General features: G+C 42.0%; 1 protein-coding gene across 1 annotated transcript in view; it reads left to right on the top strand.

Annotated features, from left to right (window-relative positions):
- Window positions 1-309: 309 nt before the first annotated feature.
- The window catches only part of LOC110532261 (partitioning defective 6 homolog beta), a 37658-nt gene continuing 24721 nt past the window's right edge, over window positions 310-13246 (top strand). The window contains exons 1-3 of the mRNA XM_021615995.3: window positions 310-443; window positions 542-677; window positions 4776-4998. Of these exons, the coding sequence (XP_021471670.1) occupies window positions 615-677; window positions 4776-4998 (286 nt within the window). The 5' untranslated portion in view covers window positions 310-443; window positions 542-614. The remainder of the gene's footprint in view (window positions 444-541; window positions 678-4775; window positions 4999-13246) is intronic.

Below are 13246 nucleotides of genomic sequence, written 5' to 3'. Positions count from 1 at the left end.
GGGAAAGGAGTGGAGCAAACTCACCTTGGCCAAGGTGAATTTGTGAATGTTTATCTTTGATTTACTTTATAGAAAGAAATATATCACCTGTAGTTCTTAGAGCTACTCTGTTTGTACTAAAAACACTTTACCATTATAAAATACACTGGAGGCATTTATTCACAATATAGGACATGCAGACAAACAGAAAAACAGTTAGACAAGATGATTTTATTATGTGGACAAGAGACAAACAGTGATTGACTTTTTGGTTACGTCATATAAGCTAATTCATTTTTTACAGGTAAAAAGTGATCAAGATATGTAGTACTTGATTCTTACTAGCGGGAACGCGCCTGTTGGGAACGAGTGCAGTTTCCTGGGTGCGTGAAAGCGTCACACAGGACAGACAATGAAGTGGTTAGCTGGCGGTGTGGCGAGTATGAGAAGATAAATTACAGCAGGTTGGTTGGCTGGCGTTGTCGCAAACGAGGGAATTAAAGTGTCTTATGAGGACACACAGATAACTGGAATACCTGTGTTGATATCATTTGGGATATAGGAGAGTGCGAAGGAGACGAGGGCAGCCCCGCGAGGGCAAGTGTGTGCTGCTGTGGCGGTCCTGCTAGCGAAAGATGAACAAGCACCACCGAGTGCCGAGCAACCGAACTCTGAGCTCCGTGGAGGTGAAGAGCAAGGTGCGTTGCTTGCAATATTAGCTAGCTAATTGCCAGTATAAAACAGCTACTATGTAACTATTGTATGAGTTATTGAAGGCTCATAGCTTGCTCCTTACAAATGATGGCAAAATTAGCCTGCTAAGTGGCTTGTCAGCAAGTTATGTTGTAATTCAATTGTCTCGTCTGCGCCAGCTAACGTTAGCTGTACCAGTTTGCTTGCTAGCTAACGCGTTAGTTGGCCAGCCAGTGATCTGTCCAGCGAACGAACAAGTGTCAAATGTGGATTGGTGTGAGGAAGATATGTGTTGTTATCTAATGCATGGATGGATGCTTTAACACATTGTCTTATTTGTACGAATTAAATTATTACGCCGTGGTCGGAACCCTGTCAAAAGCTTTGGAGATTAGGCAATGTTGTGACTATCCAGCCACCAACGTAATGAGCGAATACTTGTCAACGAACCACATATTGCTGTGGAGTGAGTTTGGACAATGTTACACACTTTTATATGATCTGATTGGGTGAATGTTTGTTTACAATGAACTAACTAAAATAAGCATATTGAACAAGCTTCAAAAGCATCTGAGACACATCTGTGATTGCACCGCCTACTGTCTGGTTGTTAATTAGGTTTGCTAATCGTTTATGAAGGTTGTTGGCCTAGAACGCTGACAAGTCATTCAGCTGTTTATAGTGCCGTGCGCAGGTGCCAAAGGCATAAGGGATCTTGGTTCCTTCCGCATAGGATTGATAATAGTAAACAAAGTAATTGCGCAGTTCAGGTATATATTTCATACTTCTAAATAGATACATTTTCCATTATTGGGATCATCCCAAAATGTAATATCCAGTGTCACTATTGGAATGTCAAATAGTAGTAGTAGTGGTAATAATAATGCAGGGGTCCCTTCAACCATTCAAAACACGAACTTTTTCATCAGCACATGTTAAGAGATGTTGTCAAGACTACAGACATTAGTCTCATGAAAAGGATCACGGTGATACCAATCCCCAGTATCCCAATGTGTTTGTAGTCTTCAGCCTGATTAGACAATGGGGTGCTAATCAACCGTACAAACTCAGTCCCCCGCACTGTGCAGCAGTAACCACAACACTGCTAGTCGCTGGGGGCACCTTCGTAATGCAAAAAAGGGACGGGAGGGTCCAACCCTTGTCTTTCAACTCCAATGTTACACTTAGGCAACAGGCATTGCTCCAACCATGTCGAACAAAACATGTTTTGTGGTAAACTGCTCTCACTAATAGAGTACCACCAACAAGAGTTACTGTGACCAGTGTAATTGATTTGGTAGATTTCAGATCAGTATTTTTCCTATTGATGTGACAGAGATGGGTGTGTGAGTCCCTATTTCTATAATTATAGACTGCTATGACGTACACAGGCACAATCACACCCACATCTGCATTTTGAACATTTTAATTGATGCACAGATTGTACTCATTTTCACACACACAAGCCAAAGACACATAATCAGAATTTGTACTAAATGAGTGATGCTCTGGTCTTCAAGACTCTACCTATCACATAGTGGTCATGAGTCAATTGGTTGAGATTTATTTGTTAAAAGGTTGAATTTTGTCTTTACTCTTATAAACCATAGAAACACGTTGAATAACACATTCATAAATGGCAAACAATAATACATCGTAAGGTCTTGAAGTGTCTGTCCTATATCAATGAGGTATAAGAGCTCAGGAAATATTGTAGTTTTTTTGGACACATATATTTAACCCCTTTGTTTGTTTGCACAAAACTACCTGTATACGGTGCATTCGGAAAGTATTCAGAGCCCTTGACTTTTTCCACGTTGTTACGTAACAGCTTTATTCTAAAATTGATTTAAAAAAATTCCCTCAATGTACACACAATACCCCATAATGACAAAGCTAAAACAGGTTTTTAGAAATGTATGCATAATTATTCAGACCCTTTACTCAGTACTTAGTTGAAGCACCTTAGGTAGCGATTACAACCTCGAGTCTTCTTGGGTATGACGCTACAATCTTGGCACACCTGTACTTGGGGAGTTAATCCCATTTCTTTCTACAGATTCTCTCAAGCTCTGTCAGGTTTGATGGGGAGCGTCTACACAGCTATTTTCAGGTCTCTCCAGAGATGTTTTGAACGGGTTCAAGTCTGGAAAATTCAGGAAATTTAGAGACTTGTCCCGAAGCCACTCCTGCAATGTCGTGGCTGTATACTTAGGGTCGTTGTCCTGATGAAGGTGAACCTTCACCCCAGTCTGAGGTCCTGAGCACTCTGGAGCAGGTTCATCTTTCCCTCGATCCTGACTGGTCTTCCAGTCCCTGCCGCTGAAAAACATCCCCACAGCATGATGCTGCAACCACCGTGATTCACTGTAGGATGGGTGCCAGGTTTTGTCCAGACGTGATGCTTGGCATTCAGACCAAAACGTTCAATCTTGGTATCATCAGACCAGAGAATCTGGTTTCTCATGGTGATGGTCTTTAGGTGACGTTTGGCCAACTCCAAGCGGGCTGGCATGTGCATTTTTACTGAGGAGTGGCTTCCGTCTGGTCACTACCATAGAGGAACTCTGGAGCTCTGTCAGTGACCATTGGGTTCTTGGTCACCTCCCTGACCAAGGCCCTTGTCCCCCGATTGCTCAGTTTGGCCGGGCAGCCAGCTCTAGGAAGAGCCTTGGTGGTTCCAAACTTATTCCATTTTAAGAATAATGGAGGCCACTTAGGGACCTTCAATGCTGCAGAAATGTTTTGGTACCCTTTCCCACATCTATGCCTCGACATAATCCTGTCTCGGAGCTCTACGGACAATTCCTTCGACCTCATGGCTTGGTTTTTGCTCTGACATGCACGGTCAACTGTGAGACCTTCTATAGACAGGTGTGTGCCTTTCCAAATCATGGACAATCAATTTAATTTATCACAGGTGGACTCCAATCAAGTTGAATAAACATCTCAAGGATGATCAATGGAAACAGGATGCATCTGAGCTCTATTTCGAGTCTCATAGCAAAGGGTCTGAATAGTTATGTAAGTAAAGTAATTCTGTGTTATTTTTATTACATTTGCTAAAATGTCTAAACCTGTTTTCGCTTTGTAATTCTCGGGTGTTGTGTGTAGTTTGACGAGGGAATAAAGAATATTAGAATAAGGCTGTAATGTGGAAGAACTGAAGTGGTCTGAATACTTTCTGAAGCACTGTACTACCATTTGTTTGTATAACTTACCTTTAGACGAGTCCTGTGACACTTGTAGTGGTCGTGGAGAGAACACCACCATTTTTTAGGGATGTCTCATGGTCTGACGAACACCTCTGTAGCTCGGCCACCTTCCACCGCAGATGCGAAAGGTCGATATAAGCGGATGCGGTGGATTGAGATGCAGCCGTGCTTATTAAACTGACCGATTTTGCTGGGGATTTTTTTATGTTACTGAAACAGAACAAAAATTGGAACTCAACATGTAAAGTGTTGGTCCCATGTTTCATGAGCTGAAATAAGATATTCCAGAAATGTTCCGTCCTCACAAATAGCTTATTTCTCAAATTCTGTGCACAAATTTGTGTACACCCCTAGTAGTGAGCGTTTCTCCTTTACCAAGATAATCCATCTACCTGACGGGTGTGGCATATGAAGAAGCCAATTTAAACTGCATAATCATTACACAGGTACATGTTGTGCGGGGACGAAAGGCCACTCTAAAATGTCCAGTTTTGTCACAACACAATGCCACAGATGTCTCAAGTTTTGAGGGAGAGTGTAATTGGCATGCTGACTGCAAGAATGTCCACCAGAGCTGTTGCCAGAATTTAATGTTAATTTCTCTACCATAAGCCGCCTCATGTCGTTTTAGATTTTTTTTAAATATATAATGCGTCCAACCGGCCTCACAACAGCAGACCACATGTAACCACGCCAGCCCAGGACCTCATATTTTTGTAAAGGGTAGATTTTACTTATTCCAACCACTGTGTAATGTTTTTCTGCTTTGTCAAAACTGTTTGCTGCAAAATTCTTTCTGCAAACACCAAGGTCATTATCCTAACTCCTATCCAATATTTTAACTGTGGTCTGTCTCTGTCTGTCTGTTCACATTCCTATATGTCCCAGTTTGGGGCCGAATTCCGTCGGTTCTCCCTGGACCGGTCGAAGCCGGGCAGATTTGATGAGTTCTATGGACTCCTGCAGCACGTGCACCGGATACCCAATGTGGACCTGCTGGTGGGTTACGCCGACGTCCACGGCGACCTGTTGCCAATAAACAACAATGACAACTACCACAAGGCCATCTCTGTGGCTAGCCCGCTGCTACGGCTCTTCCTGCAGAGGAAAGGTAAGAAAGGATCAATCAAATTTATTTTACATCCAAAAGCAAGCAATGCTGGGGCAGGAGCACAGTGTCTACGAAACACTGCCTTGAAGGTAGGAACATAGGAAGAAACCTAGAAAGGAACCAGGCTCCGAGGGGTGGCCATTCCTCTTCTGGCTATACCGTGTAGAGAAGGATCGCACAGAGCCAGGGGCAGGTCATCATGGGGCAGAGGGAAGGATTATTTTTCAATGTTTTTTTTTGTAACTTTTTACTGCTACTTGAACTTCTTCTATGGTGATTGTAGTGAATTGTTTACTTGATATAAAAAAAACAAGCTCTGTCATGTGAGATTCAAATCTAATTTTATTAGTCACATGTGCTGAATACAAGAGGTTACAGTGGAATGCTTACTTACGAGCCCCTAACCAACAATGCTGTTTAAAAAAATACGGATAAGAAATAAAAGTAATAAGTTATTAAAGAGCAGCAGTAAAGTAACATTAGCGAGACTATATACAGGGGGGTACAGTGTCAATGTGCGGGGGTATTGGTTAGTTGAGGTAATATGTATATATAGGTTGAGTTATTAAACTGACTATGCATAGCTGATAACCGAGAGTAGCAGCGGGCCGGGGGGGGGGCAGGCAATGCAAATATTCTGGGTAGCCATTTGATTACCTGTTCAGGAGTCTTGTGGCTTGGGGGTAGAGGCTGTTTAGAAGACTCTTGGACCAAGCAACTTGGATGGCAGGAAGCTTGGCCCCAGTGATGTACTGGGCCGTTCGCACTACCCTCTGTATAGTGCTTTGTGGTCGGAGGCCGAGCAGTTGCCATACCAGGCAGTGACGCAACCAGTGATGCAACCAGGATGCTCTCGATGGTGCAGCTATAGAACCTTTTGAGGATCTGAGGACCCATGCCAATCTTTTTAGTTTTCTGAGGGGGAATAGGCTTTGTTGTGCCCTCTTCACGACTGTCTTGGTGTGTTTGGACCATTCTAGTTTGTTGATGATGTGGACACCAAGGAACTTGAAGCTCTCAATCTGCTCCACTGCAGCCCCGTCGATGAGAATGGGGGTGTGCTCTGTCCTCTTTTTCCTATAGTCCACAAACATCTCCTTTGTCTTGATCACATTGAGGGAGAGGTTGTTGTCCTGGCACCACACTGCCAGGTCTCTGACCTCATCCCTATAGGCTGCCTTGTTGTTGTCGGTGATCAGGTCTACCACTATTGTCATTGGAGTGGGTCTAGGGGTTTCTGGGATAATGGTGCTGATGTGAGCCATGACCAGCCTTTCAAAGCACTTCATTGCTACAGTTGTGAGTGCTACGGGTTGGCAGTTATTTATGCAGGTTACCTTAGTGTTCTTGGGCACAGGCTGCTTAAAATTTGTTGGTATTACAGACAGGGAGAGGTTGAAAATGTCAGTGAAGACACTTTCCAGTTGGTCAGCGCATGCTCACAGTACACGTCCTGGTAATCTGTCTGGCCCTGAGGCCTTGTGAATGTTGACCTGTTCAAAGGTTTTACTCACATCTGCTGCGGAGAGCGGGATCACACAGTCTTCTGGAACAGCTGGTGCTCTCATGCATTTTTCAGTGTTATTTGCCTCACAGCGAGCATAGAAGTAGTTTAGGTTATCTGGTAGGCTCGTGTCACTAGGCAGCTCTCGGCTGTGCTTCCCTTTGTAGTCTGTAATAGTTTGCAACTACAAAGTAGTTTGTAGTACGATTCGATCTTAGTCCTGTATTGACGCTGTGCCTGTTTGATGGTTCGTTGGAGGGCATAGCGGGATTTCTTATAAGTGTCTGGTTTAGAGTCCCGAAAACGGAAGCTCTAGCCCTTAGCTCAGTGCGGATGTTGCCTGTAATCCATGGCTTCTGGTTGGGATATGTACATACGGTCACTGTGGGGACGACGTCATTGATGCACTTATTGATGAAGCCAATGACTGATGTGGTGTACTCCTCAGTGCCATCAGAGGAATCCCGGAACATATTCCGTCTGTGCTAGCGAAACAGTCCTGTAGCTTAGCATCTGCTTCATCTGACCACTTTTTTTTATTGATATAGTCACTGGTGCTTCCTACTTTAATTTTTGCTTGGAAGCAGGAATCAGGAGGATATAATAATGGTCAGATTTGCCAAATGGAGGGCAAGGGGGAGCTTTGTATGCATCTGTTTGTGGAGTAAAGGTGGTCCAGAGTATTTCCCCCCCCCCCCTTTGGTTGCACTTTTAACATGCTGATAGATATTTGGTATTAAGGATTTAAGTTTCCCTGCATTAAAGTCCCCGGCTACTAGGAGTGGCGCCTCTGGGTGAGCCTTTTCTTGTTTGCTTATGGCGGAATACAGCTCATTCAATGCTGTCTTAATGCCAGCCTCCGTCTGTGGTGGTATGTGAACAGCTATGAAAAATACAGATACTTTCTAGGTAGATAGTGTGCTCCACAGCTTATCTTGAGATACTCTACCTCAGGTGAGCAATAGCTCAATACTTCCTTAGATATCGTGCACCAGCTGTTAATTAACAAATACCAATTCCGCTGCCCCTTGTCTTACCAGCTGCCACTGTTCTATCCTGCCGGTTTAGCATAAAACCTGCCAGCTGTATGTTGATAGTGTCGTCGTTCAGCCACTACTCAGTGAAGCATAAGAGATATATATATATATATATATATATTACAGTTTTGAATGTCCCGTTGGTAGTTTAATCTTGCACGTAGGTCGATTTTATTCTCCAAAGATTGCTCGTTTGCTAGCAGAATGGAAGGAAGTGAGGGTTTAGTCGATCGCCTACGAATTTTCAGAAGGCTGCCCGCCCTCTGGCCCCTTTTTTCTCCGCCGACTCTTCATGCAAATCACGGGGATCTGGGCCTGTTCCCGAGAAAGCAGTATATAATTCGCGTTGAGCTCGTCAGACTCATTAAAGGGAAAACAAGGATTCTGACAGTCCGTGGTGAGTAGTTGCAGTCCTGTTGTCCAGAAGTTATTTTCGGTCATAAGAGACGGTAGAGGAAACATTATGTAAAAAATTTAATAAATAAGTTAAAAACAAACAAAAAAACACAATCGGTCAGCCTCCTTCTCCGACTCCATTGTTAGATTCCATGTGTGAAATGCCACAGTCTTACGTCCATCTCCTAAATCTCTGTGCTTTTTTTGTTGCATTTTAGCTAACCCTTTTTCTAACCTTAACTTAATTATCCTAACCTTCCATGTTAATTATCATAACCTGCTTAACTTTTCCTCAACCTGCTACAAAAAGTCAATTTTGACAAGCTGTACCCTTCTAGACAAAACAAATGTTTTCTCTTACTTCATGTAGCTAACACATTCATGCTTCGCTTATTCTTATTCCTCTCTGATACTGTTGCCCAAACAACATGCTGATTTAGACCTACACCAGCACTGGTATCAGGATGAATTAGCTAGCTACATTTGCTCGGACTCAGTACATTTATTAGCTAGCTGACTGGCTAGCAAGCTAACTACCGGTTAGCATTAGCCGTTGATATGATTTATTTTAGCCACAACTTGCTAAGAATATACAAACTAGCTGTTTGCAGACTGTAAGATACAAAAACTAATAGTGTAAATATAGAATGTGTGTGGATTTATATTAAGAAACGAAGTGGAAAGCAGCATCGTTGTCATCAAATCGAGCTTTATTTATACAGCACATATCAGACATGGAATGCAACGTAATGTGCTTCCCATGAAGAAACTGAAAATAAAAGCTGAAATATTTACTACACAACAAACATAAGATAAAAAAAATCTAAATGACACAAACTGAACAATTGAAAAATCACCGTAAGGAAAAGCAAAGCTAAAGATGTTTGAAGTTCTCTCTTTAATAATAAAAAAAAAAAGGTCAACAGTTTCAGCCCCCAAGTTCTCTGGCAGGCTTTTCCAGAGGCTGGGTGCATAGTAACTCAAAGGCTGCCTCTCCATGCTTCTTGGGCCTAGGCTTTGGGATGGTTAAAAGTCCAATGCCAGAGGAGCTGAGGGACTTACTTGAAAGCATGTCTGACATGTATAGGGGTGCACAATCCTGGATTGATTTAACAACCAATAGAAGAATCTTAAAATTAATTCTACAACTCCGTCAGCCAGTGCAGAGAACTTAAAACCGGTGTGATGTGATCTCCTGGTCTTGGTCAGTACCCTTGGTCCAGCATTCTGTATGGTTTGCAGTTGATCAATGGCTTTCTTGGGTAGACCAGACAGGAGAGCCTTACAGTAGTCAAGCCTGCTTGTAATAAAAGCATGGATGAGTCTCTCTGTATCAGCCTGAGAGAGAAACGGCCAAACCGTGGCAATGTTCCTCAGTTGGTAAGAAGTTATTTTGGTCACATTCCTAATGTGTGATCCCAAATTTTGTTCAGAATCTAAAATTACACCTAGGTTTTTTTTTTACCTCGTGTCTTGTTTTTATTGCCTGTGAATTCAGATGTGCGTCTAGATTCTCTCTCGGCTTTGGCTCCAACAATAAGTACCTTGGTCTCGTCTTGATTTAGCTGACGGAAGTTGTGAGCCATCCATGTATTTAAATCACTAGTATAAGAATTTATCTGTGGAGCTAAAATCCTCTGGTGACATAGAAATGTAAAGTTGTGTATCGTCTGCGTATCAGGGAAAGTCAATGCTGTGCTTTCCAATAATGCTGCCAAAGGGGTAACATATGTAAACTGAACTGTACCGGACCTGAAGTCGAACCTTGTGGAACACCTTATGTGATATGTATTTTCTGTGAATTATGTTCACCAAGGTTGACAAACTCTCACCCTGTTAAATAGGTCCTAAACCAATTTAGAACTCGACCGGAGAGGCCAACCCACCTCTCCAGTCTGTCCAGAAGAACATCATGGTCAACCGTGTCAAATGCAGCACTTAAATCTAAGAGTACGAGGACAAAGAGCTGTATGGCATCTGTGTTGGCTATAAGGTAATTTACCACTTTAACTAAGGCTGTCTCTGTGCTGTGGTGGGCACGAAAACCATATATATATATTTTTTTTAAATACACTTGGCACTTAAATATTTTAGCTATTTGAACATCAATTTTGCTTAAGAATGGAAGGTTGGAGATTGTCAAATTGCTAAGAGCTGAAGAATCTAAATTACTTTTCTTCAGAAGGGGTTTCACCATTTTTAGTGCAGTGGGGAAAGTGCCTGAGAACAGAGAGCGATTTAACAGTGGCTTGCACTTTTTCAGATATGCAATTAAAAACTTTTGAAGTAGGTGGAGGGGATAGGATCAATAAGGCAGGTAGAAAGAAGGCTTAAGTTGTGATATCTCTTTCCTGAGCATGTCTGTGTCAATCAGCGAAAATAAATCCATAGTGCCTTTGTGTGGTAGGCTCGGGCACATATCATCAAACTTCTCATCAGGTCTTGCTTGACTGATACCCAGCCTAATGTTGGTTATCTTATCTCTGAAATATGCCGCAAACTCATCACATTTAGATGTGGAGGAAAGTTCACACAGGTTTGCAGGGGTAGGATTTGATCAGGACATCAATGGTCGAGAAGAGCACTCAAATTATTAATAGTGATCAAGTTATAAAAAGGAGCCCGTCTGGCATTTTTAATTGCCTTCTTAATATGTGACAAGTTGCTCTCTCAGTATATCATAATAGACCTGCAACTTTGACTTTCTCCACTTCATCAACATATTGTTGCATCTGCTGCATTTATCATGCAGACTGAAAAGGGAACGATCAGCAAATGATCTCGTGGTCCAGCCACTGAGGTATAATAAGAACTGGAGACTGCGTCCAAAATATCTGACTGTTTAAGGTCATCTACTGATGTTCGCAAATACCGATTCATGGGCCGTCTACATCCGGGTTGCATCTGGTTTATACGGACCAACATTGCATGCTCACTAGCACTCGTTGCGCACAGGGAGCAGTGAGAGCAGCAACAACATCACGTCATCCAAAAACATGGCCGACATTAGATGAATATAACATTTTCATATCTTTGGCTGTGAAGGCTGGATTTGATAAGATCCTGGCCCCTTGGGGTCGAGCAAGAACAACAACTGTGCTCCTTGAATGATGGGGCAGGCTTGGTGAGAGCGAGACGACTCAAGTAGTGTTTAACAAGCCTAACATTTGAAATGGTTTATAGAAGATAAAGTAAAAACCCAAACTGGTATGTGCATCAACACCATTTATATAGTAAAATACGGAATACTGCCCAGCCCTAATTTAGCCTACTGTCTCACTATGGTACTATAGCATTTTGTACATTTTGATAGTCGTTGAACAATGAATTAGGCCTAGTTGTGTGTGTGTCCATTCAGTAAGTTTTTCAATGAGGTGATAATTGCTGTTTTTAGTATGGGTGTTGAACTCCGTCTTTAGTCCTTTTTGTCATAATTGAGTGTTCAGTGCAATCTGGTCAATCCAGAGAGACTGGGGCTGTGGGGGGTGAGTCTAAGCTGTCTCGATGTGCCATATGACCTATAGATGCTAAGCGTCTTTGTCAGGAGGGGATTACAGGGGTCGCTGTGTCACGCTGTGTGGGCCCTGTGTTTCAATTACATGCTAGACACTAACGTCTTTGGCTGCAGCAACTCACCCCTCAAACACACGCACACACACTCTTGAAATCTTTGCCCACCGCCTTTACCCAAGAGTGTAGGAAGCAGTTCATTCTGACTGCCTAGTAGTGCTGAGCGGTTAGTGCTTTTTATTATTTGAATGTTTTTACATTTAACGTGGGTTAAATGCTGTAACACAGAATAAAACAATTAATACAATTCCCAGCTTATCACTTATTAACCATTATTTATTCCTTTAATAAAATATTTTAGTCGTATTTGTTTTATTTGACCTGGAGTCATTATCTCATCTCTATAGATCTGCTGCCTATGCTGTCTGACAAAATCACTATTTTACTAGTTCTTCAAAGTAAATAAGGCATGACTGCTGAATACCTACTATGAATCGCTTAGATCGTGTATTTACAGGTAGAGATGCCTCGCGAAGCAACTGTTCTTCATCCCTGTCGATCACACATTCTTTTGTCTCTTCTCTCCCTTTCCATGTCTGCCCCACACTAACCTAACATAGCAGGAGTGAAAGAAACACAGACTGGATAAGTAGGCACACAATGGATTATGGCCGTTGTCGTTAATTATCAAATTTTCTGCCCTTAAACTACGTAGAATTTTGGCCTGTTGGCACGGTTACATCGCACAGTTTGGAATTGATCTGATGAATCTTTAGAGAAATTTGTCATTGAGCTGAACGAAATGGAATTCAAATAATTTAACTATATTGGTCAATTTGTTGTTTTAAAAATGTCACTTAATACTCAACACTACTGCATGGCCATCGGAAGTTGTATGGACGTGGGTCTATGTATTGTCTTCTTTTACTAATGGTTTCTGGACTGCTAGGCTAAATGATGGTAGGGTTCTTAATATCAAATGACGATGGCTGTATCAGCGTTGTCTCTTTCTCTGGGCTCAGTCTGTGTTAGGATGTAAAGAGCAGGTTGTGCTCTTTGGCTGCCTGTTGCTGTCTTTACTCCCCCTCTGCAGTTTGGGACTTCTTTCTAGGCTGTAAGTTTGTTTGAGAAGAACTCATGGGGGTTATACAAGAGCTGTATGTGTTTAGCCAGAATGTTTTCCCTCCAGCCATGGCTGACCTTGTCATTGTGGAAGTAAACTAGACTTTTTTAAGCAAGTGGCAGACTTTTTTTCTTTAAATCCAGATTAAGAATAAAGTTGTCGTTGTATTGATGTTTTGATGAGCTATGTGGAATATTGTACATGTTGATGGGGATTCTGTGGAATATGTGTGGAGTTAATGTATTGGCAACACACATTTTAAATTTGCAGGGTATTCAAATAATCTGAATGAAAGATGTTCTTTGTATGTCCACGTGCCGTTTGTGGGCTTCAGATGTGGGGGTTGTTAACTTTTTGGACATGATATATTCTTGGGCAGTGGTGGCTTGCCTTCTTTAGGCCTATTTGAGTTTGTGTCCAAATGATTGATTTCAGTATGTAAAGCTATTAATGATTAATTACCTAGTGATTCTCTCTCTCTCTTTCACTCACATGTTTTCCAATCAAAATCCTATTATTCCTAAACCTAAGTGTAACCCTTAACCTAAGTCTTTGTCCTTGTGGGAAACCTGGGAAATGTCCCCATGAAGGTGAACTTCTTGTTTTGCTGTCCTTTTGTGGATTTCTGGTACATAATGAGGATCCTAATATAAACACACGGAAGAAGAAAAAAACACT

This window comes from Oncorhynchus mykiss, chromosome 9 (assembly GCF_057628025.1).
Source record: "Oncorhynchus mykiss isolate SJ-2025 chromosome 9, ASM5762802v1, whole genome shotgun sequence".
Classification (NCBI taxonomy): domain Eukaryota; kingdom Metazoa; phylum Chordata; class Actinopteri; order Salmoniformes; family Salmonidae; genus Oncorhynchus; species Oncorhynchus mykiss.
This window is presented reverse-complemented; position numbering and strand designations above follow the sequence as displayed.